Raw genomic sequence first — 25,651 nt, forward strand, 5'->3', positions numbered from 1 at the left:
GTTATTGCACACTAAATAGTTCCCGGAAAAAGAGCTCGTTTCGCTTATTAATGCAGCATTAACATAAAAAATAATCAAACATGTGTGTTTTTTTAGTGTGATAATGTGAAAATATATATATTTTTAAAAGTAAGTGTGCGTATTTGAAAAAAGAAAAAAGAAAAACGCCGGGGTCATATCTGTGACGGTCCACGCTTGGCTGGACTGTGGGGTTGGAGGAAGCCTGTCCTCCCGGTAGTCGGAGCGGGGAGAGGAGGGGGACTCGACGGCGAGAGCTTCAGGCGGTGAGTGCGCTGCTGACGGACGGACTGCTCTCTCTCCGCGACGCCCCACCACCACCGCCACCAGCAGCAAAAAAAACAACAACATCTTAAATTAAACCACGAACAAACTACTCCTACGGAAGCGGCCGGGGTTTTTTTTCTTTCTGTACTGTGTCCTAGCCAGGTGAGTTTTAACTTGTGCACCGTCTTGTGTCTTGTGGCTCCGCGGAGTAGAGGAGGAGGGGAGAGACAGCCGAGGCTGTGGCTCAATACAAAGGCTTTCTTTGCCGGAGAAAATGCCGGGGCTGCAGCAGCCGGGAGGCCCGCCTGTGTCTTTCAAGTCACCGACTACTAGCAGCGGTTATCCCCTTGTCTTATTCATGTCTTCCTTTAACCCCCACACATTTCTGCTCCATCTAACAGCATGTAATTTGCTTTTAAAACCACGTTTTTAGGTTTTTCTGTTTTGCGTCGTTGCGAGTCGAGCGCGCTGGGGGTTTTGACCACCGTGGCCGGGCACCAAAGAAACATGGTTGCTCTGCGGAGTCTCCTGACGCTGCACGCCCGGCATCGGTGCAGCTTGTGCCGCTAGACGGTTACGGGGACAGCCGGGGTTGCCGCCGTGTGTTGCGACCAGGAAAAAAAATCGTCCGGGAGGAGGAAGGAGAGGAGAGGAGAAGGAGGAGGAGGAGAAGGAGGGAGGGGGTAAAAGAAAACGCACGCAACAACACGTTATGTTATGTAATAGATTTTAGATAGAAAATTAAAAAAATTAAAAATAAAAAAGGCAACCCTCAAACGCTAGCTGGCAGGTCTGCAGAAAGTTTCTTTGTAGCTATGGCAAACAAAGTTGGAAACGCTGGGTTTCGTGTAGCGACCTTCCAGCTCGGTTTATGGGGCTTTTCGGCGGTTTTCACTCTTCCACCAGCCAGGTTGAGCAGCTTTTTTATTGGGAAATGGTCAAGAAGAGCTTATTGTCTCTCGGTGCTTATTGTCTCTCGGTGTCGGCTGCAGTCGGGTGGTTCAGTCTCTGTGCAAGCAGCAGGCAGGCAGCAGGCAGCAGGCTGCATGAGCCGGGGTGTGGGGGAGGTCCACAGGCGGGCTAGCAGAGCAGCTCCCCCGGCTTGGTTAATGCCAGACAGCGTGGTTCCTCCTGGAGGATGCTGGAGGGTTTAGTATCTCTGAGCTTTTAGCTTCATAGCTTCAATAGCTGCGATGGCTTCAATTGCAACATTAGCTATGGATGTTATCAGGTGTAGCATCTTGTAGTCTACCAGTGGTGGGAAGTAACTACACATAGGCTACAAGTATTGAAGTAGCCTATGACTGCAAATATCACTATGTAAAAACACAGAATGTCTTTCATTCAAAATCATGCAATATTTACCAAATTAAAGCATTATCAGCCAAATATAGGCTACTTAAAATACCTTTTTTTAAAATGGGTGCAGATGTATTATTTTTACTGTTAAATTGTTAGTAGGCTAGTTATGCATCACTGTATTGCGGCTTTATAGACATTTTGATAGTTTAGTCAAGTGGATCCCAAACCTTAGGGCCAGCATCCTTAAATCTACAGTCTGGACATGATTAGTAGTAGCTAGTTGATTGTAATTTACTTGCACTTTATATGTATTTTGCAGCTCTTTCTGCATGTGGATGTTTTTTTCCCCCCCTCACACCTGTCTAGTATATGCTTTGTTGCATTATATCAAAGGAGAGATTAAACGCTGTCCATTGAAGTGTTATTACTGAAAGGGGAAGAGTCTGTGGAGGAGACAAAGACCAATTGGATAAACACGATAATTTAACGCTGTTAATTTGAGGAAGTGGACTCAGTAATTAGAGGGGGCATCTGTATTAAAACACAGCTGCCGGCCTGACACTGGTGCTCTGAGTGGCTGCTTTTCAATAAGTGACAAACCAGGAACAGCAACCTGGGACTGTAGGTCCTACTACATCAGTATCTGAACGGTATTAATTTGGAGGATTAAATTTAATAATTCAAGGTTGTGGTGTAATTGTTTGTAATCCAATTTGTTTCCCCGATAGCTGACGGGCTCAACAGACTAATACCTGCCCTTCTAAGACTATCAGAACAGACATGAGGAGTTTTTGGGGCCTTTCAATGGATCTCGTGCCTGAAAGTTAGCACATAGCGGGCATGTCATAAGGACTTCTGAGATGATCTTTAACCTTGTTTTGGAAATGTTTGGCGGACAGTTTATTCTACAGTCTGGCTGTAGCAATACACCCAGATTGCCCGCAGTGATTGTAACTGTGTGTAAGGTAACAAACACTTGAGGGTGGAGTGGTGTATTGTTCTGAAACACTGTTGTGTTATTTGTGCTGCCATGCTAGGTTGCTAAATGGGGCATATGGGACAACTGCCCTCGGGAAACCTGGACGCCCAAGAGCCTTGAAGGCCCCGGGTTCATTTGTGTTTCTGTAGTGATTTTATGATTGCACATTTGCTGCAATATGCATCATATTAAATGGGGAAAAGCTTTGTGTTATGGGTGTCAGAATTTAGCTTTTAATATTTTTAAATATCAATTTGAGGCGACAAGAACACAGTCCCACAGCTCATTTGTGCTCCGGAGTTCAATCGCAGGTTAATGCGGCCGTGTGCAGCCCACACTCCAAAGGTTTGGCACATTGACCTCAGCTTATTTGCCATAATTTGGCCGAGCTTTAATGAATTCTATTCTCTCCCTTAGTCTGGATGCACCTGAACACTTCCCTCAGGGGTTTCACTGTGGAAGCTTCTGGCATCTCTGCATCTGCTCACTTTTGTTCCAGATTCCCAGTCGTGTTGTAGTTCTGTCCAGTTTTGGTGTGTAACTGAGGGATCACTTTTATTCACTGGACTCGCATACGGATTTTTTAAATAAATGGAGCCAGATAGAACAAGGCTGGGATCCTGGCAAAGGTCTGACACTACAAGGCTTTTATTGTGAAACTGCAAACATTAAACATACTGAACTATTATACATGTATCACACACTAACTTGTCCACCTGTGAGCTGCAAGAACAAGCTTCCAAAACCATGCAGCACCTTTTCATTTAAATAACAGCCTGCATTTGATACTGCAGAGTGGACGCATCAGGCTCCTCCACACGGTGGCAGCAGATTACCGACTGAGACTAGTCTGCTGTGCAGCTGTGTGTCTGGATATGTATTCCAATGGGGTGTCTGTGTCAGTATTGATCGTTCTGATCGACTGTAGTGTAAAGAAATCAAACAAGGAAATGCTAATAGTTGTACTTAGTTAACTATGGGGATTAGGAAAAGATGGGTGTCCCTTTCTGTCAGTGCAATGGGAGCATTTATCCCCAAAAATCTTTTATTGGACAGGGTTTAGTTTAAAGGTGTCATCTCTGCTTTGGGAAATTGTGTTTTTTTCTGTTATTTCGCACAATGAATGAATTATAAGATGTTTTAAGACTAATGACTATTGAATTATAGTACTATGTCTTGCACCAGAACCTTAAAACTCCGTTAAAAATAGACTGTTAGTTCAAGATGTTGCTACACAACTGAATAAGATGAGAAAATGTCAAGGTCTTTCGACATGTTTTTGGGTGTGCATTGCAAAACTCCTGTAAATGGTGGACATCATTCACAGCTCTTACAAAACACCAAGGATCTGGTGTGTGGGCACAGAATAAATAACACTGTGTGTGTGTGTGTGTGTGATTTGATAAATTAATTTTAAAAAAAAACATTGTTTGACTTTCCTGTTTCTGTTTTCTTCTCAGATTGAACAATGTGATTGTGATCGGAGGCAGCTGCACTCCAGTGGTCGAGGACCTCACCCCACTTCACTAGAATGTACTTGATGAATGTACCGCCTGTCGCAGCGACGCAAACAGAATGGAGAACATGTGGCCCACCAGGAGGCTATAGCCTTCAGTGCTTCAATGACTCTGACACCGAGTTGTCCACCAGAGGCACACCTATCTCAGACAAGGTCCGGATGATCATAGAGAGCCTTCGGAGCACCCAGTCCTCACTCGAGATGGGCGACGAGATCGAGGGAAATGTGCTATCAGGACAAGACGGTCATCCCCAAGTCTGCAAGGTTGCAGTGGGTTCTTATGTGGGAGGGAAGTCCAAAACTAAAGGTCCCACTGAAAACCAGCAGGCGCATGTTTCCTCCCCGATCGACCACGACAGCACCGACTCCGACAGCGACGATTCTGTGGACCGAGGGATCGAGGAGGCCATCCTGGAGTATCTGAAGGAAAAGGATGATCACAAACGCAAAGCAGAACCGTGCTCCACATTCCTCCAATCATCCAAAATTCAGAGGAAAAATCTCCCCATTCCTGAGGTTTCTAGACCGAACTCTGATGACAATACGTTTTTGATCGCAAGCAGCCAGTATCCAAAAAGTGTCAAAGAAACCCTGACGACACCGGCTGGTATCCCCATAAAAAAGTACATCAAGAACAAGGCCTCCCTTCACGACAGCATGGTCAGGAAATTGGATTCTAATCGGAGTACAACAACCAAAAGTTTAGTCTCGCCCAAAGAGCAGACAAAGAGCCCGTCTAAAACCATCAGCATGTTCAACAAAGTGAAGTACCCGGTCACAGTGAAGGTAGAAGAAGACTCGAATGACTCCAGTAGTGACGACGGTATCGAGGAGGCCATTCAGAGATACCAGTTGGAGAAAAACGAGCAGCTGAACAGAAGGGGGGCTTTCAGTCCAAACGCGTTCAAAGTTGAATCGGACTCCACCAGCGACGACGGGATCGAGGAAGCGATTCGCTGCTACCAGCTGGAGCAGCTGAAGGAGAAGAGCGTCCTGAAACCGTTCGTACACAAGCAAAAGGCCTTTAGCAAGTCGCTGGTGCAATCTGATGGAAGTACAAGTATGGAAAACATGAAGAAAAACAAAATGAGAAAGAAAAAGACCAGAACGGAGAAAGACGTAAAGTCGGTTCCTCCTCCTTCTGCTCTCGTTCCCAAGACCCCGCTGTCGGAGAGCCAGAAAGGCAAAGGAAACGGGTTGCTCTCCTTTAAAGTCGAAGGTTTTAAAGATCAACCTACACCTGCTCCACCGAAGGCCAACACCACGGCAGAGCTCATGTGTGCCGAGGCCATACTGGACATTTCCAAAACTGTGATGCCCGGGGCTTTCCATCCTGGCGTTGACCTCAACACCTGTGCCCCAACGGAACCTTCTTTGCCCCCTGCGCTTCCCGACACGTGTCCAGATGAAGAAAGCGACAACAGCTCCGTTGACAGCGAAGACGGGATCGAGCAAGAAATCAGGAAATTCCTCGAGCAGAAGGCCCAAATGCACAAACAGCCCCCCGGCTCTGCCGCGACGCAAGACCCTCAGAGTCTGAATGAAGCAGAGAAAACAGAGAAAACGAAACAAGCCGCGACGCAAAAGAAACCTTCGAGGATGTCCCTGACGCAGAGGAGGAAACAAAGAGCGGAGAACTGCGGCGTTCCCAACGCGTCGGGGACGGATCACAACGATAAAGACAAACCCCCGAAATCTTCACCCGATCTGAGCCCACTGGTGTTAACCCACAGGAGTCAAACACAGCCAGTGTCTGGATTACACAAGGCAGAGCAAAGTGGAGACAAGAGCAGCTCGCTTGACAGTGATGAGGACCTAGACACCGCTATAAAAGACCTGCTCAAGACAAAGAAGAAGTCAAAGAAAAAGACAAGAGACTTAAAGCGGAACTCAAGGAAGTGCCTCAAGGATGAAGAACCACTGCTCAGAAATACTCTACCGGCCAAAAAGTTGAAACCAGATCCGCTCTCCAAGAGAAGCCCTTTGAAAAAACTACAAAAGACAAAGGACGGCATTAAAGACAAGACTGGAAATAGCAAAAAGAACATTTCCCAACAAAAACAAACGGATAAAAGTGAAGAGAATGAAGTACTCGGAGCGGAAACGGAGATGTTGAAAGGGACTGAAGGTCGAGACTCCGTGTTGCTTCACCATCCCCAGGCTGCTCTTCAGATTAAGGACGACAGTAGTTCAGTCGACAGCGACGACAGCATCGAGCAAGAGATCAGAAGGTTTCTGGCTGAAAAGGCCAAAGTTTCAACCGCAGTGAAAAGTAAAGACGGAGACGTGTCGAGGAACGGCACCGTCGTGGTTTGCGCCCGACTTCGAGATGAAGACGTTAAACCGGAAAATCAGCTGGCTGAAATTCCTAGAAAAAGTATCATCACCTCCGGACAGTCTCCTCTGAGCGATCCACCTTTTCCGACCCCGGACATCTCTGCTGTCGTCGGCGGCGGCGCGCAATCACGTCTGTCCTCGGTCCAGTCCCGCAGCCCCTCGCTTCTGGAGCCGGCGGACGGGGCGGGGGCCGCCAGAGCCGAGCAGAGGAGGCCCGGCCCGGACAGTGGCGACGGCGGCGGCTCACAGACGGAGAGGGCTCTGCCGGTTCTCAGCAGCAGCAGCAGCGCTCACTCTCGCTCTGAGGCCATCAAGTGGCGCCAGAGCTTTGGACTCCCCATCACCGACACCAGGACTCCCATCCGAACGCCGTTCCACATCACCTCGTCCAAAACCAACGAGAGTGCACCAGCAGCTTCGCCGTATCAGAGCGGGGACGTCGGCCTCAAACAACAGACTCCCGTCACCGTCTGGTCCTCCTCCACAAGGACCAGCGGACCCCCTTTCCCCTGGTCCTCAGAGACTCCTGTAAATAACACCTTCACATCCCCCGGTTTGAATAGTTTGTCCTCCGCCAGGCAGCATCCGAGGATCTCCTTCACCCAGAGGTCCCAGTGCCCCATCGAGGGAGAGACGAAGAGTATGGTGCACATGCCTAAAGACAAGAGTGTGTTTGTCGAACTGGAATCTAATAGGACCAACCACGTCCAGGTTCGAAGCAGGGACAGGAGCGAGGGAAAGGAGAGAGTGGACTTGCTAATTGAGAGAAAGAGAGAAGGCGAGAGCAAGAAGATAGACGATAAAGACGTACATCTAGAAAGAGCAGAGGAAGAGTTTGTAGATGAGGCAGAGTGTGAGTCAGGCAACAGGAGAAATCCAGAGATGAAGCAGGGCTTTTCCACATTGTAAGTATTTCCTTTGCTCACTATGTCCCATAGCATCATAATCCAACTTTTATACAAGATCATTTTCTTGATTATACCCTGCTCATACGTATAAGGTAGGTTATGATCAAGTCGATTCATTTATAGGCTCTAAGGGAATGTTTGTTGATACGAGAAAAACAAATCCAGTGGTTTTTTTTTTACTGTGTTTGTACACTTATACAGCTGTGTAACATACTGGCACCATCCTGTGCTCTGAGGTTTATCCCCATCACTGACCCTTTGAAAAGCAATACAGACTGCATGAGTAGAACTACTTACTCTCTCCCAATGCAGGAAATGACCCAAAAATAAAAGTCCAAATGCTTGAAATTAGGATATTTTAATGTGTCCGTGGAACAACACACACTAATAACGCTAATCAGAAAAATACATGCTATCATTCCATAAGTGACAAACTTTAAATGTCATGTAGGTTTATTATAAGAAGAAATCAAAGACTTTTTATGTGCAAAAGTTACACAAAGTTTCCATCCCTGCTCTATTTATGGGTTTATCTCTCTTTCTTTTTCTTTTTTTTTTTTTAAAGCCAAAATTATACATTTAGATGTTTCATGTTCAGCTGACAATTTGGGACTTTTGACCCAGTTTTCTGCCATTACTGGGGTGATTAGAGAGAACCAGACTTGCGAATCGAAAACACGATTGATTGGACAGAAAGTTAAAGGCTTACAGGACTTTTTTCTTCATGTATTCTAGAAATTTTTTACTTATTTTGGGTTTATTTGGCCCTTCATATCATCATAGATTAATCAGTTGAAGAAGAAAATGTTTGGTTATTTAATGGATAATGAAAGTAAGTGTTAGTAGCAGCCCTTAACAACAAAATTGGGAAATATTCTTATGTATCAGAATCTATCTTGTATCACTAAACACTAATGTCACATGTAAAACAAGTAAATCTTAATGTTATCAATTGATTTCCTCATATTGTTTCACACTGACCGACTTTGCTTTGGCTGCTTACTCAATATTTTCTGTCCCAAGTGACCAAATTCTATCTTCCTGCTCAAGTCATCATGTCCCTTTACGTCATCCTTAAACCTGTGTAAACGATCCTTTCTAACTTTTGCACATAAGGAGAAATAGCCAGGGTACACTATAAAAAATATTCTACCCTTGACAAATAATAAGCAACTTTTTTTAGAGCAATTTTACAACAGGAAGTGATACTGAAACAGTCTTGTATCCTTTCTAAAAAATAAAATAAAGATGGAGATATTTATACAGCATCTACTCAAGCTTTGTTTTTCAGACACAGAGCCTTAGTTCATCGTATAGTTTTACATTTATAGATGGAAGTTGAAGCTCGGTGGTGGATGAAGGCCACGACACAAGTCTTGGACTTATTACCTCTATGACTCACATGTTGTTCCAGTCACATACTTACTCCTCTCTGTCTTGCTAAACTTGATATTCAGTGTGTTCCATTTCTTCGTCATGTTAAAGTTTTCTTGAATTTCTTATGTGAAAAAAAAGGCTATTTATTTTTGTTTATCAAAAAAAAACAAAAAAAGTTACTGAACATGCTGTGCATTGCCAGGTTTTGTAAATATTTTGTAAGAAGTGTTTTTTTTTCTTTTACTCTTTCAAATAAAAACTTTTGCCGTGTCTTTTAAGTGCATCTGTGTAATAAAGAGTGGAATACGAACAACAATGGGCCTTCTTCATAAATAATGTTCATTAATATGAATCATAGTTACACTTTACATGCTAAATTAAAAAATCTGAATGTATCATTTACAGATTTTGCTCACTGTGTTTGGTAACAAATTAAAAGTAATGAGTGGGGAGTGGTCTGATGCATGTCCTGCTCTGCCCCGCTCAGGTCTTTGTCCTCTGCCATTGACCCCGGCTTCACCTTCAGCCCTTGCATAGCTCTAACCACAGAGGAGAGGAGCAGGATGTTCAGCAGGAGGTACCTGACTGATAAAAGCAAAAAGGTACCAGATATTAGACAAACTCACTCGCTGCACTATAGTTGTGAGTAAAGCTGACTTTAATTCCCAGACGGTGTAAAATGTGTATTATAATTCCTGTAGGGGAAATGGTCTATCATTGGTGCTAATGTGCAGAAGAAGCCTGTGCAACAGGTCAAGAGAAAGCTTCAGTTTGTCCCAGTGAACAGGTATGTGATTGGAAGGACCTCCATGGTTAAGTCTTCACAGCGAATGATCAAGAGTCTAAACAAAAAGCTATCTTGGTTTATTCTCGTCTCTTTGCAGGAGTGAAGCTTCCAGTCAGCACAGCAAAACAGGATAAAACTTACAACATTATGAATTTAAAACAGGCACTGCAATGTTTGATATGGTGATTACAGTGTTTGTGTTGTTGAATAACTGACTTGTGGTTAACAAAGCCTTTCATTTATTTAAGGTTTCACAACAGTTTTGATGTTGCAGTCTAATGACAACTTAATGTTTTGGAGCACATTTAATTTTGGAAACATAGAACAATACACAAAGGAAAGTTTAGGTTCATATGTTTGTTTATATACCAAATTAAGGGCATTTTTAATATTTTTTATTTGTTTAAATAGTAGATCTAATCCCCAAGAACTTTCTGGAGGTTGTACTATTTGTTTTGACAAAAATGTTCTACACATTTATTTGTCCTGGTTACCAGTACCCCTAAATATTTAGGTAAAGTTTTTAGGTTTAGTTCATGAAGGCTTGCGCTTTTCAGTCGTTCCTCTTTGTATAACAGCCATTATTGTTGAAAGAAGTGTGATAACTTAAACAAGAACAGTCAGTGGTGTTTACCTTTTCTTCAATAAAGTTTTGACGTTGAAAAAAAATATATTGTACGGAAGCCGATGAACTACAAACACAAACATTTTTTTATTTTTTATTGTTTAGTAGCCATTTACTTGTGTAGTTTTCAGTAGTTGTCTTTTACTCTGGCCTGTTGTACATACTCTGAGACGGTAGGTGGCGCTTTGCATTTAAAAGTTGTTAGACTATTAAAAAAGCAGAGAAAAAGAAACGGTAGAAACGCGCATGCGCAGTTCGCTGACCTTCCGTGGAGCTCCTGAAGCAGCATGGCAGCCCCGACACTCACCAGAGGTATTTTGAGCATTTATATTTTCATTTACGTTGAATCATTATGCTTTTCTTATTAATAAAATATGTTTGCACAATTATCAATTCATACCAAGCACTGTTGTGGCGTTGTTTTGTTTTTATCCTAGTAATCCTAACGAACAAGCTAGCTACTACAGCTAACGTCAAACTGCTAGCTGGGTAACTTAGCAGTAACAGTTAATGTCCAATGTTTTGACCGGTGTTTGTGTTTCATGCTCAGGCCTTTTGGGGTTAAGACAGCAGCTCCGGGCTTTTACAGTCGGTCACTCCTGTGGTGGATTTCAGTACGCGACTGCAGCGTCCGTGAAACCGCCTCAGCTTCACGTAGACGATGTGACAGGTGAGCTAACGCTGCAGGGATGTCTGTGCTGTAACCTGGATGTTGTTTGTTTGTTTTTAATGCGACACTGACACAGGAATATGTTACTTAATTTGCATGCAGATAAGATAATGAACCTGCCTCTGGAGAAGCCAGACTTCTTCCGTGTGTCAGAGCTGTTCTCGTTGAAAGACCTGTTCGACGCCAGAGTTCATCTTGGCCACAAGAAAGGCTGCAGACACAGGTTGGTTGGTGTGACTTCACTCACTGAGTTTATAAATGATATGTAACTACTTGATGTTGTTGCTCCAATGATGCATCAAAGGCTGGGAATCGTTTAGCGGAAGCCACAATCTAAATCTACATTACCTCCTCCACCAAAAAGATGTCAAAACCCTGACAGATAGCTTTTATTGCAGGACTTGCAATGTGATGCATTTTAAGTGACTTGTTTTAATCAAATCAAATCAACTTTATTTATATGGCACTTTTCATACATTGCAGTAACACAAAGTGCCTCACAGAGGATAAAAACAAAACGATACAAAAAACACTTTAGAGAGAGAGAGATTTGCCATTTGTGCACAAACCAAAAGTCCACACACATGGATTATTGTGCAGGGCTTTCTTGGAGTGTAGTAATACGTTAAAAGACATAGAAAGGTAAATAGTAATAAAACGTGCTTAAAACACCATCCAAAAAAAGTATATAATAAAATAGAAGGAAGTAAAGACATAATAAATACATTTTAAATGACGAGTACTAACACAACATAAGTGTGAAAACTTAAAGTACCTACCGTAAGCTAAAAAAAACACAAATTGTCAGTAGAAAAAGATATGAGCGTTATTGCACATGATAGACAACACTTTCACATAATGTTGCACATGAAAAGTAGGGTGAGGTAGTGAGGCTTTAACAACTGTCTAAAACTCAAATATAATCAGTGTACTATGACAAAAGAGTATTACAAGCAGCAACATCATGCATTTTGTATTTTGGACTGAAAAGTATCAAAGTCAACTTTATTTGTCAGTGCTGCTATATACATGATTTACACGATATACAGAGTTTGAAATTGTGTTAAATGTGTGTTTAAATAAAATATATACACACAAGATAACAATATGACACACATTTTAAATAAAAAAATATAAAAATTGGAATAAAAAGTATATATTTGTAGTGCAATAGATATACATATACTGCAAAGTATGGGTGTGACATTCTGTTTGCAAATATAGATGCAGATATGATCCATGCAGAAATTTACTGTCAAAAATAGTTAATATAGTTTTGTCTTTTATAGAATTGACAAGTTGTTTTGGCTTCACCTGCATGTCTGCTGTTATTTCATTTACAAAATATGTTTTATTATGCAAAAAAGGAGTGAATATGTAATATACTCTTGCCTCTGCCTCAGGCTGATGGAGCCCTACCTGTACGGCTGCCGTTTGGACCATGACATCATTGATCTGGACCAGACCGTGGAGCATCTTCAGCAAGCCCTCAACTTCACCGCACACGTGGCGTACCGCGGCGGCGTCATACTGTTCGTCAGCCGCCGCCGTCAGTTCAGCCACCTGGTGGAGCGGACCGCAAAGGATTGTGGGGAGTACGCGCACACGCACTACTGGCAGGGCGGCCTGCTCACCAACGCCCCCATCCAGTACGGCCCGGGGGTCCGCCTGCCGGACCTCATCGTCTTCCTGTCCACCCTCAACAACGTGTTCCAGCAGCACGTCGGGGTCCGAGACGCGGCGAAGATGAACATTCCCACAGTGGGCGTGGTGGACTCGAACTGTAACCCCTGCCTGGTCACCTACCCCGTGCCCGGGAACGACGACACTCCGGCCGCCGTGGAGCTGTACTGCCGCTTGTTCAAGATGACCATCAACCGCGGCAAAGACAAACGGAAACAGATGGAGCTGCTGCACGGCCTGTCGACGCCCGCCGCACCGAACTCGTGACGAAATACTGTATATTCTAAATAAGAGACGTTAAAAAAATGCATTTACAAAGATAAGAAGACTGTCTGTCCTCGCCTTCATCGTGCATCTGGAGAAAATCTGAGAAGAAAGATGTTTGTGTGTCTGGGGGCTGAGCTGAATTGACTACAGTGCTGTCTTGTTTAAAGACTTGAGTTGTGTTTGTATATTATTTCTGTGACATCATCTTCTCATATTAACTCAACATATTTCTCATATTTGACCCTTAAAATATTATTCATGTTACCACAGATTAAGTTTACATGCATCATTCACCACAGGATTGACCTTTGACAGCCCAAACCAGACAGCACTTGATGTTACTGTCACATTCATGTTCTCACTGACTCACATGCTGTAGATTTTGCTGAAATGATTAAATCCCTCCATGCAACATTACAGTGTTTGAGTTCTAAGTTTCCTGCTATTTTTTTAACCTGTGCATGTCATTGTTTCGTACCACTGAGGTTTTGTTTGTGCAGAGATGCTGCTTGAACACATATAAATACATGTGAAATGTACATGGGCTGCAGCAAAAAATGGCGTCAAGTGTTTGAATAAATCATTTTGCATGTAGGGGAAACACTGGGACTATTAGATAAATATGGTGTGTACTCAAACATGTACTGTCTTATGGTTAATAGAAAAAATATACACCAAAGTATATGTAGCCATTTAGCTTAGTATGATATACTGTAATCCAATTTATTGTAATTAAGTATATCTATTGTACATGACTTACCTGCTGTGCCTCTTCTTATTATGTTGAGTAACTTCACAGTTCTGGTCCTTATTGATAATATTATTTTGGTTTAAACTTTTGATCCCCACTCAGTAATAAATTGAAACATTACACAAAAAGAAAATACCGGAAATAAAATTAGCTTTTAATTCACTTGCTTCAACATTAAAGTGATGCATAACTCATATGTGTAGTGAATAAACAAAAAACGGAGCATCTTTTTAAAAGAGGAAGTGGCTGGGATTAAAAAAATAAGAAGCAAAAAAGCGCATGCCTGCACACGTTTGGTCGCTCTCGGCTTCCGTAGCTGTAAACTCGTTCTCCTGGATTAACCTGCTCCCTCTGGCCACCAGGGACAAACTGCTGAGAGGACGAAAAGGTGAGTGCGAATGTGTCGCATTTACTCTCAATAAACAATATAAAACCTATAAAAACCGTCTTATTTCACGATGTGGCGTCATATTTGAATCAGAAAGTGGAGGTTTTACGCCTTGGGTGTGTTCGCCATTTGCACAAACTCGAAAAGTTGCAGCGACCTGTTGTCAAATTTTCACTTCTGTCAGTAATTTTAATGATATTTATAATAAACGTTGATTATTTACCTTTAAAACTGAGTTTACACTAAGTTTGTTCTGTTGCAGTTTGACTTCCACGTGATCAGACAGCAACAGTCTATTCTTAGCTTGTCTCAACGCCATGTTTATTATGGCGCTACTGTAGAGAGCTTATAATGAACTTTATTTAATTATGTAAATAAAAAGATTTTAAAGGCTTCATTTGAGCCAGACTGGCAGGATTTAACAGAGTTTGACTGGTCTCATATATGTATGGATCGTTATGGGTTTTTAATTCCTGGTTATCATGTAGAAAGTGTAGGCTAATACAGTAAATAACACATCAGTGTATAATAACACTTAAATTATCATCCAAGTTGTTGCCCATAAACATGAAAAAAAAGTTCATTATCAAAATATTGTAAGGTATTTATTCACTAAAATATAATAAACCTTTCCATTCTGTCATCAGGACTAAACCAATCATTTATCCTTTATATTCACAGATGCAGCCTTCAGCTTTGTATTATGGATACAAAATGTTAAAGGACCAATGGACCATGATGTTTGGTATGTGAAATTATTTAAATAGTTAATTCATTTTGAACTGTAAAACTGAAACATCTTCACATACACTCTCATGTATGTTATTTGGGGTTTTGCAGGTACATTACATGCAAAGCAAGAAGATCCGTGGCTTTGCCCCCCATGAGGGCAGTTACTGAGATGACCGTGGCGTGCATGGTAATCAATTCACTCTGTAACCCGAGACATTATATTATAGATAATGATAAAAAGATGAAAATAAATGATTTGCCCCTTGAGACGCAACTCTGGCTGCAGTGCCTTTGTTGCGCAGTAAGTGGGGCGCAAAGTAACTGGCTCACGATAGCTCAACTTTCACTCCCAAGTGGATTTTGGGTATGGAACCGGGCCAGATACTTCAACTCAATTTACCACACAGTAGTTGTTTCATAATGTATGTCACCGATTTGTAACTCAAACATCAACCCCACTGAGCAAAGCTTGGTGTGTGTTTCCCTGTCAATCAACATGGTAATGAACAAAAAAAAAGAGCTTTCATCTATTAATTGGATTCAAACATTTTGCATTTATTATTTTCTACTGATGATGGTCTGTCATAATTTAGAAGTCCAAGGATCATTGATTGGTGGACCAGATCCACCGGTGGAGCTGCATCAGAGCTGACGGTTCATTATGTTCACTTTCATCCAACCTTAAGGTAGCAGCAGCATCATCTCCCTTCAACACCTGCTATACCTAGAGTAGTTTACCAACATGTCACTGTATTTAAATGACAAAAAAAACTAAAGTGAATGTGTCTTTTCTTCACAGATGCAGTGCCATTTACTGATTTTACATCTGAAGACTTGGAGAATCAGTGATGATGACGTGGGATTGTCTCATTACAGATCGTTCTAATGGCTCTTCATAAGCAACATGAGGCTGCTGGATGCATACGTTACAAACTCTTACCTATTGGAGTTGTTATGACGATAACTCAGAGTGGTGGTATAATGTCGTCCTGTATCAGGGCTGTTTCCTGAAATCATCATGATGTGTTCCTGCCTGATCCAGTAGGGATGAATCTGCACTTTGTTTTAAATTGAAATGTATTGAATATAGTCTTACTTTCTTATTTCTCTCATAACTCAATTTTGTATAACCTGTATTGTAATTGTATTTAAATGTGATTTTTAACAATATAAGTATATAAAAACATCTCAACTATGCCTCTGTTTTTTATTTTAGATATAAATTATTTTTAAATGTAGGAGGGGGCAGTGTAACCAAACAATTTTCTTTCAGAGATTAGGAAAATATTTCTTTATTAGTAAATCATAATTTTAAGGGTCTCGGGCATGTAATGTCTACTCACGTTCGTATCTTTCGCCCCCCCCAATTCTTCTCACCAGCTTCCTTTTCTCCCAGTGTATGGGACTACTTTATGCATGATTAATTGATATGGATGAAGCTCTAAGATTGAAGGGGGGGGGGGGGGTCATTTTTTTTAAAAGAATGCTTATGTCATCAGTACTAGTATTTAGGGCCTTTATTTTCTAACTTACCTGTGTTATAATAAATTAATTTGTAAACATATGAAACCAAAAACACCTCCACAGGGTTATAACAATCAGAAATCCCTCAGTTTAAAGTCTTATCATTCCCTCATCCATCAGACAAGACGCTCCAGACAGACCTATGATTGACTTTAGTTGATTGCTAATGGTTAAAGATGGTCAATAATACATCTGTCTTGAGGGAGAGGTCATGGACAATATTGTTTTTTGTTGTTGTTACTTTAAAACCCAGTGGTTCAACTATGAGATAATTTTCTTTTGACCTACTAAAACACATACATACAATCATATTTATAAAATGCATTCATTTGCATTGTAGTGGAGGAGACCAGAGATGGAATGTGGAGTCAGAAATATATATTTGTCAAACATTATCCACCATTTCAATCATTTCTTTTTCGATGTGAATCTAAAATGTGAAGAATGTGAAAAATACATTTGAATAATTTAGGGTATTTTTTATTGGGGGGAACAATTCAAGTTTTCTTGTGCAGTTCCCGTGCTCTTCCTGTTGGTTCCACCAGGTGGCAGCAAACGACAAACCGGCGACTGACGCTACTCCGAGCGTCAGATCATGAAGAAGTCGTTAGCAGCAGCAGCAGCATTACATTACATTCAGTACGCTGCTGCCTCTCAGCGTACAGAGCAGCGACCAGTGGACCAGCAGCCTTGTTGTCTGTGCAATTAACTAACCGGCTTTATTTTCATTATCGCCGTGGCGTGTTTACAGTGAGATTTACCACCGCTGGGACCACAGAGGAAAAGAGCCGAGGAGGACGTGTTGAGAATCCAGAGTTTAGTCCACAACAGCCAGTGTGTTAGCCATTTGCTAAGAGAGTTATTATTATCCTGGGACCCGAGGAACCATGAGCTTTCTATTGTGAGTTATACATGTGTTATTATTGTCTATTTTATCTGCTTGTTTGACTTTGAATTCAGAAACTGTCAGCGGTGATTTATATATATATGTATACAACCTGCTAGCTAGCGTGTTGGCTAGCTAGCAATGCTATATATGCCATAGAAGACAACTACGGGCTGCGACTACTTCCTGGATTCACCTTCGGATGTTTGATGTGATTGTTGTCTCTGCTTCTCTGTTAGATTGTTTTTGGGAAATGACTCCTCAACATCGACAGTTTGACAGCTATAACAGAAGAATGATCGATATTAATTATTGTTTTTGACATTATGAATCCACCTAATAACCAACACCAGAGTGGATTTAACAAGAGTGGGGATCTCAGTGTGGCTTGGGTATTTGCTGGAGTGGACACTTTGTTGCTACGAGCTAATCCACATCTGATATGGCATAACTCGCCAATATTTTGTTTATTGATATGAAGGATCTAGGAGTATCTTTGGGAATATTAACTATGCTGTCTGGTGAGGAAATATGTGTTATTTGGCAACTGGTAAATCGGTATAAAAACATATAAACCAATGAAAGGTTTTGACGAGTGTGTCACCGCTTTATTTTCTAACTTACCTGCGTTATAAGAAATTAATTAGTAAACATATGAAACCAAAAACACATCCAGAGGGTTATAACAATCAGAAATCCCTCAGTTTAAAGTCTTATCATTCCCTCATCCATCAGACAAGACGCTCCAGACAGACATATGAGGGACTTTAGTTGATTGCTAATGGGTAAAGATGATCAATAATACATCTGTCTTGAAGGAGAGGTCATGGACAATATTGGTTTTTCAAAAACCCAGTGGTTCAGCAACAAGATAATGTTCTTTTGACCCACTAAAACACATATATACAATCATATTTTTTTTATATAAAATGCAACCACATAGGCTATGCTGTTTTCTTTAGCTATAGATTGGTGTGCACTGGCATTGGTGTGTTAGTATATAATAGATTGATACTTTATTGATTGATTTCTAGGGGGGATTCAGTTTTAATCTGTGGTGTTGTGATGATTCACATAAATTCTTGTTTAATGGGGCAGTGACAGGAACTGAAAACAGCACCTCACTGAAAAAATGGCCTCATTATGCTTCATACACAGAGCGAGACCCTGTTCTGGTCCTACTCTCTGATTCTCTAAAAAAAAACAAAAAAAACCCCACTTAAACTCCTTTGTTTGCAATTTTAACTAACTTTGTGTTAGCAAAAGGCCCACACCTAGTAGGGGGGGCTTGCAAACTCATGATTTGTCATCATTTTTGTCTCCCTCGTCCCTTGTTCATCATCATCATCACCGTGTGTTTTCTTCCTGTAATGTGACTCACAGTGGAAACCGTTCATCCAAGACGTTCAAGCCCAAGAAGAATATCCCGGAGGGTTCTCATCAGTACGAGCTGTTGAAACATGCAGAGGCGACGCTGGGGAGTGGAAACCTGCGCATGGCGGTCATGTTGCCCGAGGGCGAAGACTTAAATGAATGGGTCGCAGTCAACAGTAAGCACAGAGTTTATACCTTCCCCTCCTCCCCCTGATACGCCCTTTTTTTTTTTTTTGGCTGTTGTTTTAAGATTCCTGGAAGAACGGCTTCAACCCTCACATGCTCTCTCTTTTCTGTCAGTCTCCTCTCAGTGTGTCTTAGCTATCGTCTTGTTTCTCAAATCTCAATTAATCCACATCAAGACTCAGCTGAGAGTGAACTACCATGGCGATCAGATCCTGGCATTCCCTCCTTTAAAGACCATGAAACAAACAAACCCCGCACTGTGAATGTTAAATAGACTTTATTGTCTGCTCTGTGAGAGCGCCGTGTTTATTTTCCTCCCAAAATTGAGATAAATGGTCGGTCGGTCGGTCGGTCAGTAGGAGCTTAATCTCCTCTCTCACGTCAGATCGCCTGACTTGCTCAAGTTTTTATTTAAAGGCCCTTTTTACTAGTAGAGGACCAGATAAAGTGATTAGGATGTGAATTGTTTTGATATGGTGGCTTCTTTTTATAACACCGGCGTGACGCATGTGACAACAGCAGAGGCTGTCATTTGAATCACCTGAGGTTAATTGCTGTTTGGATGAGCTTTTTTTTTGGATATATTTACTTCATAAACAGGAGAAACATTACAATACTTGTACTCCCTAGTAGTTAGTCGTGGAAACGGATGGATGCATAAGTCACAGTGATAGCAGCTGTTCAGAGGTTGCACAACAAGGAGAAGTTAGATGAAATGAGACGCGAGTAATAACTTCCCTCAGTCACCGCCGGTTTAAAATGACCTCACACATGATCTGTCCACGAGAAGCAGATCCTGAAATGGATAGAAGAGGAGGATGATGTGGCCTCAACACAGTTTTCCTTTTTATGTTGAACAATCTATCAAATTAATTCTGTATCACATGAGCATCTGTAACGTCCCGTGGCTCTGCCGTCTCTTTGCATACAGCAGCTCCGGCTCAGTCCACAGGCCTGTAGGGAAATCTCTAATGGTGGCAGCGACTTTAGTACCAGAAGTCTCACACCTCATCATCTCAGCCGGGGTTAGGGAACTTTAGTGAAGTGTTTGGCTTCCAGCTCTCGAGCGTCAACATTAAGACGACGCTGTAATCTACAGTGTTTTCGTGTCTTTTCTCGTTACCGTCAAACCTTCACCCAGATATAAACACACTGAAAAAGGTTTTGACTAAAATATCTTCAGAGGAGAAACTGGGCAAACCCCGGCGATCAAACACTCGAGAGATCTGGTGTCTCCTTGACAAGGGTGGGTGGGTTGAGTTAGGGTGAGGTGGGGTGGGGGGGTAACACAAAAACATATGCCACGTCAGCTGTCCCTGTGTATTTTAGTCAAAGATTAGTAAAAGGAGCAACAACAACAGCGACACTGCCAAACCCTTAAAGTGGATCGCTCCAACTGAAGTTGGCCGTCTGCCCCTGGGAATGAGTGATAACACAATTTGCGCCAGATAACTGTGTGTGTATGTGGGTGTGTGTGTGTGTGTGTACTGGTCTACAGACTGGTGTGGGCAGTGAAGTGGGGAGTGGGGCAGGGAGGGGGGTGGTTGAGGTCTCTGGGGAAACTTGATGCCAGATATCTGTGCTGGTGCACATGGTGCTTTGTGTCTTGTACAGTTGATTCTAAATGTCTTTTGGTTTATTTTTTGTTTTTCTTCTAGCTGTGGATTTCTTCAACCAGATCAACATGCTGTACGGCACCATCACAGACTTTTGCACAGAGGAAAGTTGTCCAGTCATGTCTGCTGGGCCGAAGTAAGTTCATAATTTCAGGTCTGCAAGTTTTAGTAATCCCATAAACGCAACCAACGCGCCTCGCTCGGCTCATTTTGGTCTGTCAAAGGCCTGACGGGGCAACTGATGGACTCAGATCTTTATCAGACAAACACTCGACACTTAAAGGGATAGTTCAACATTTTGGCAAATTGGCCCATTGGCATAATCCCTATAGTCGTAGCAGTAGGTTCGTTACCTTTAATTGTCGGTGCAAGCTACTTTTTAGAACGGCGGAGCAGAGCCGTGAGCTGCTCAGAGCTACAGTACGCTATACGGAGGCTAATGGGATTTCTTGGTTTCCCTAATCAAACTCATCAAATACACAATCCAACAACTCCAAAACGCTCTAGTGGACAAGTTGTGACCTGCACATTCACCACGCTATGAGATAATAACAGAACATTACCAGACAGAGTTGTTTTAGAGGTAAATTCATGCAAAACCGCTGATGCAGGTTGCCTTCAGGGACAGTTTTTCAGCATGCAGTCTCTACAGCTTTTAAAGGTAACAATTAAAGGTAACAAACCTACTGCTATGACTATAGCGATTATGGAAATGGGCCAAAATGTTGAACTATCCCTTTAAAACAGTTAGAGTTCAATAAAACCTGCACAACTCGCACTAAACTTCTAAACGCAACGTTGAGAAGAGAAGGTGGTGAAAATATATTATCCATCTAACATGAGGGAATCCATAAACATCTTCAAATTCTAATGTTAGTCATGTATGTTTCCCGTAGGTACGAGTACCACTGGGCCGATGGGACCAACATCAAGAAGCCCATCAAATGCTCTGCTCCCAAGTACATCGATTACCTCATGACCTGGGTGCAGGACCAGCTCGACGACGAGACGCTCTTCCCCTCAAAGATCGGTACGTTGTCGTTGTCTGTTTGTTTCCTCTTATTTTCCTGCTTTCCTTGTGTGGCATGTTTGAAAAATGAACATTTCTTCTTCCTCTGAACTTCAACTGTTTATCGCAGCAATAAAACCAAACCTGTTGGATTGTCATTTGCATGTAACCACGCTCATTTTTACAGGACAGTTTTGTTTATAATGCAAAGGGAATTGATCTAAAAGCTGTTTAAAGGGGAACTATAAAGTCTGGTCTCTTTTCCTCTGTGCTGCTAACCCTCCTCCCCATGTGCAGTTGTTTTCAACGAAGCCGGCGAGAAATCAATCCATGGAGCGCTGGATAGCGTTATTTGTCATATACAATGTTGCCATATGTATATTTGTGTAGTCTCATCTGTTATAAATAATAGATTACGGGTTACGGGGTGCGTTACGTGAGGAGTTTGCTTTTGGTTATAAAAGAGTCTCATATTAAAGTGGAGGAATCTACGTTACCTACACTTGTTAATGGGTCCATTTTCCATAAATATATCATTTTATCTTCATGGTTATTTTGATATTATTATTTAGTGGTTGACTCGCCCAGCATTTCCTGGTTTCCTGGACGCCGCCGGATCGCTAGTTGGCATCGTTTATGGTCGGAGCTACGACGGTATCTGATCGTCTTTGAACCTCTGATTTTCATTCTTGATTAATGAAAACATTCTTGGCATTCAAGACATTGTTGTCTTTCGCTTTCGTCCGTCTTGCAAGAATTTCACTGAGCGCGTGGAGGCTCATGGGAAATGTAGTATGAAAACACTTTGTACTGTATAGATTACATAAAAGCTACAGAGGAATAATTAACCTACACAGCGGCACAGCCCTCACCCCCACTCAACCAGCTGAGGCTTGTGTTGTGTTGTTCAGGGTGGAGGAGTGAGTCCTGAACAGAGTTGGAGCGGAGCCAGCGTAGGTGCATGTCTGATCTGCTCCTTCGTACGTACAAACACCTGAGGGGAGGAGAGGGCGTGGTGGCGATGAAAGGAGCTCCCCTCCAGTGACACAATATTATAATTATAATATATTTATTAGTTGTGCTCTATAGTGATGCTGTAAAACCATTGATCCACAGTTCACTCAGGTTCAGTGTGTGTGCACAGTCTCCAGCTCTAATCTAAAACTCCTTGTCTTGTCCCGTCAGTCACCACCTTCATTTGAATAATTGATGTGGCTGTAGGTCGTTCTCTCTCTCTCTGTGTACACACTGAAGGCTCAGGCAGCTTTTCCACTGGGCCTCTATAGCTCTAACAACATCCCAGCGTCTTCCTCCTGACGACAGATCAGCTCTCAACACGCCGTTGTTCAACCACAAGGTCGTTCTGAGCTGCTGCAGTCGTGATTGTTTGCACGCTCCTCTCAGATCGTGCTGCGGCCTGTTCCTGCAGAGACGTTTTGTTCATGAGAACAAGACAACACACACGGCAGCGTTGACTCCACTTCTGAGTGTTTGACAAGAAAAGAGGAAAAATGCAAAGTTTGAGTGACTGAGTGAACTTCTTATCTTTGCCAGTTCTCTCAGAGAAATGTTTTAACTGAAGACGCCTTTTGAAACTCAAAAAAAAAATCTCCTTTTTCTCACAGTATGGTTTATATCTTCTGTCGTCCTTCTGATGATCTGATCGGCCTTGGTTGTCCGTCCTTGTCTCGTTCCTCAGGTGTCCCCTTCAAGCGAAACTTTATGTCCGTGGCGAAGACCATCCTGAAGCGCCTGTTCAGGGTCTACGCCCACATCTACCACCAGCACTTTGACTCCGTCATGCAGCTGCAGGAGGAGGCTCACCTCAACACGTCGTTCAAACACTTCATCTTCTTTGTTCAGGTAAACAATCTGTATATTTCTCCACTTTGCTTATACAGTATATATATATATAGAGGAGTGTGTAATCTGACCCCGTTTGCTCCTTTCTCCTTCGCCCTCTGCAGGAGTTCAACCTCATCGACAGGAAAGAGCTGGTCCCACTACAGGAGCTGATTGAAAAACTGACAACCAAGGATAGATAAGCAGCGATGTAATCCTTATTTTATTGGTCTTCTACTAGTTTTTTGCACAGATACCCACCCCACCCTGGCTGTACGTATGCAGTATATACTATATTTCCATTTGGGGAAATGTTTTTAAAACAGGCCAGGAAGAAGGAAGGGTCTTGATAGGTTTAAGGCACCAGGACTAATGCTATCAGGGATAACAGTAATAAAAAGAGAAAAACACTTAATTGAACAAACTACAGAATAACATAATATAGAAAGTGGTTTTAGCTGTATGGAAAAGTCCCCAGTGTTCACCCATGGCTTACTTTTAGTATAGTATAGGCATATAAGTTTTCTATTAGACTGCACAGATGTTTCTTTTTCTCTTATTCTTCTTCTTTTCGTCCACTTGGATTTATGACAACGAGGCGTTTACGTGCTCTTAGATTATTTCCCACTTTTGCCCACAGGGGGAGAAGACAGTGGAAGTAAAGTTGCTGTATGTAACAGGAGGGTTTTGTTGGTGTTAATGGCAACAATTAAAGCTGGTAAAGCTTTTAGCCACTATTATTATTATTATTATTATTATTATTATTATTATTATTATTTTAAATCCACACTGAATCTACACTGAAGGAGCTGGGTTACAGTTTGCTACTGCTGTCCACATCTGTATTAGCCCTCACATCTGTATCTGTCACTACAGAGGAATCCTAAGTGCCTAGCATGGCTCGTAATCGCCCTATATCAACAGAACTGTAAGAAGATAAAAGGCCATATATATATATACATTTATATATATATATATATACACCACTGACACAGCGTTAACATTTTTCCACCCCATCTTCCTTTTTTTTAGTTTCTGTGGCTCTGAATCTCCTCTTATTTTCTCCGCAAAATCTCTTCACCAAACGCCTCCTCCGTCTTGTAGTTACAAAAGTCCCTTTGCCAACTTCCTGTTCCTGTGCAGGTTAAGATAAATGAATGTTTTTTGAAGGACGTATAGATGAGGTTAGATGTCGTAGCAGGGACTGAGACATTACTTTAACTTTTAGAGTTTTCTAGTAACATGTTCCTGGGTACTACTGTAGTTTTTCCTCCCCCAGCCCCGAAAACTTTTGAGTAGAAACGCGTTTTTAGGAAATAAAGGGTCTGCGAGGGATCTGAAACCTTAAAATGGATTTTTAAGGTCAGTAAATAAATAGAAGTAGGTAACTGTGTTTAAAATTGGATTTTTTCAAGACATCCCGTGTTATCTCGTCGCCATAAAGCACTTTGAACAATTTTCCTGACCTCTCTCTCTCTCTCTCTTTCTCTTTTGCCTGAATGTTTTATTCTGCATAGACCGTGCTTTGTGAGAAGCTGTAACATCATGTGACTGATCATAGTTTGGTTTTTTTCTCCCTTAAAATGAATGTTGAATTGCTTCAAACTTCCTCCGACATCGACTCTTATAGGCACAAGTGAGATTTTTTGAGATCTTTTTTTTTTTTTTTTAATAGTCGTTCGTCGCTGCGCTACAAACAGAAAGATGCATGTGCCCCCCTCCCCCTCTGCCCCCCTCCCTGTGAATCTCAAAGTGTAGTTTACTATGCAATAATTGACACTTAAAAACACTATAAGATAATTACCAGCTGGTTCATTCATACTTTATATTATCCAATGTTCATTTTTTTTCTTTTCTTTTTTTTTTAATAGCGCTTAAATTCTGGTGTAGGTTAAAAATAAAGAGTTAATGCTTCTCATTCAGGTTTGGTTTCAGACTAAAAAAAACGGGACATGAGCATTTTATATCAGAGAGGTGTAATACTTCGTCGCACACGTGTAAATACTGAGGGTTAGACCTGTCTTCAGAGTAATTTTCAGAGAGCATGGAGTGGTAGCTTTGGGTTCAAAGAATGCATCGAGTCTTTTTAGAGGCTGCTCCCCCCTCCCCCTCCCCCTTTCCCCTCCCCGCCCCGTTTGGATATTACATTTTTTTGTTTGTTTTAATCGTCGAGTATCTGTTTCCACTTCCTTAGCTAAACTATTATGAATGTTACTGCTCATCAGATACCTGAAGAAGAAGATGTAATAAGATGAGAAATCGGTCATCCTGAAAGCATCTCCTCCTTTATTCTATTTTTCTTTCTTTTTTTTTTTTTTGAAATGCCCGTCGCCTACAGTTTCTCCTCCTCGACTGTAATAAATAATTGATGAAATGTTTGTAAATATTGGCTTGGTATGGGGTTTTCAATGCTACTGAATTGATTTATGCTGTTTACAAGGCAAATAAAGGTGGTCTTGACTCTTGGGATGATGTCAGTGTTTTATTAATGTACCTGTTACTATACACCTGTTGTAAGCACTCAGATATTTATTGAATGATGTTTGATGAATTTACTTTACAGCTGGCTGTAGTTACTCATCTTATGTAAGGCAGTTTATGCTT

General features: G+C 41.8%; 3 protein-coding genes and 1 long non-coding RNA gene across 4 annotated transcripts; all 4 read left to right on the forward strand.

Moving 5' to 3' along the window:
• Nucleotides 1–255: 255 nt before the first annotated feature.
• On the forward strand, nt 256–9,726 carry ppp1r26 (protein phosphatase 1, regulatory subunit 26). Its single transcript, XM_083983288.1, has 5 exons — nt 256–447; nt 4,027–7,327; nt 9,195–9,309; nt 9,409–9,494; nt 9,592–9,726. Exons 2-5 carry the CDS (start codon nt 4,098–4,100, stop codon nt 9,626–9,628), a joined length of 3,468 nt encoding a protein of 1,155 aa, XP_083839414.1. The 5' UTR covers nt 256–447; nt 4,027–4,097; the 3' UTR covers nt 9,629–9,726.
• A 632-nt stretch (nt 9,727–10,358) lies between these two features.
• On the forward strand, nt 10,359–13,144 carry mrps2 (mitochondrial ribosomal protein S2). The gene is made up of 4 exons (XM_083984266.1): nt 10,359–10,431; nt 10,670–10,789; nt 10,892–11,012; nt 12,193–13,144. Exons 1-4 carry the CDS (start codon nt 10,407–10,409, stop codon nt 12,737–12,739), a joined length of 813 nt encoding a protein of 270 aa, XP_083840392.1. The 5' UTR covers nt 10,359–10,406; the 3' UTR covers nt 12,740–13,144.
• A 677-nt stretch (nt 13,145–13,821) lies between these two features.
• Nucleotides 13,822–14,788, forward strand: LOC310994618. Its single transcript, XR_014595792.1, has 3 exons — nt 13,822–13,878; nt 14,560–14,623; nt 14,719–14,788. It is a non-coding gene; the product is annotated as an uncharacterized lncRNA (long non-coding RNA).
• A 1,953-nt stretch (nt 14,789–16,741) lies between these two features.
• On the forward strand, nt 16,742–25,494 carry LOC310994776 (MOB kinase activator 1B). Its single transcript, XM_083983599.1, has 6 exons — nt 16,742–17,035; nt 18,404–18,570; nt 20,239–20,332; nt 21,093–21,226; nt 22,905–23,068; nt 23,173–25,494. Exons 1-6 carry the CDS (start codon nt 17,022–17,024, stop codon nt 23,248–23,250), a joined length of 651 nt encoding a protein of 216 aa, XP_083839725.1. The 5' UTR covers nt 16,742–17,021; the 3' UTR covers nt 23,251–25,494.
• The last annotated feature ends 157 nt before the right edge of the window (nt 25,495–25,651 follow it).

Source organism: Trachurus trachurus (genome assembly GCF_905171665.1).
Source record: "Trachurus trachurus genome assembly, chromosome: 12".
Taxonomy (NCBI): Eukaryota; Metazoa; Chordata; class Actinopteri; order Carangiformes; family Carangidae; genus Trachurus; species Trachurus trachurus.

Coding starts and splice junctions, on each gene's coding strand:
- LOC310994776 (XM_083983599.1), top strand. Junction 18,571..20,238: donor TGAATGGGTCGCAGTCAACA/GTAAGCACAGAG, acceptor TTTTTCTTCTAG/CTGTGGATTTCTTCAACCAG. Junction 23,069..23,172: donor ACTTCATCTTCTTTGTTCAG/GTAAACAATCTG, acceptor CGCCCTCTGCAG/GAGTTCAACCTCATCGACAG.
- ppp1r26 (XM_083983288.1), top strand. CDS start 4,098: ATGTACTTGATGAATGTACCGCCTGTCGCAGCGACGCAAACAGAATGG. Junction 9,310..9,408: donor TGACTGATAAAAGCAAAAAG/GTACCAGATATT, acceptor TAATTCCTGTAG/GGGAAATGGTCTATCATTGG. Junction 9,495..9,591: donor CAGTTTGTCCCAGTGAACAG/GTATGTGATTGG, acceptor GTCTCTTTGCAG/GAGTGAAGCTTCCAGTCAGC.
- mrps2 (XM_083984266.1), top strand. CDS start 10,407: ATGGCAGCCCCGACACTCACCAGAG. Junction 10,432..10,669: donor AGCCCCGACACTCACCAGAG/GTATTTTGAGCA, acceptor TTTCATGCTCAG/GCCTTTTGGGGTTAAGACAG. Junction 11,013..12,192: donor AAGAAAGGCTGCAGACACAG/GTTGGTTGGTGT, acceptor CCTCTGCCTCAG/GCTGATGGAGCCCTACCTGT.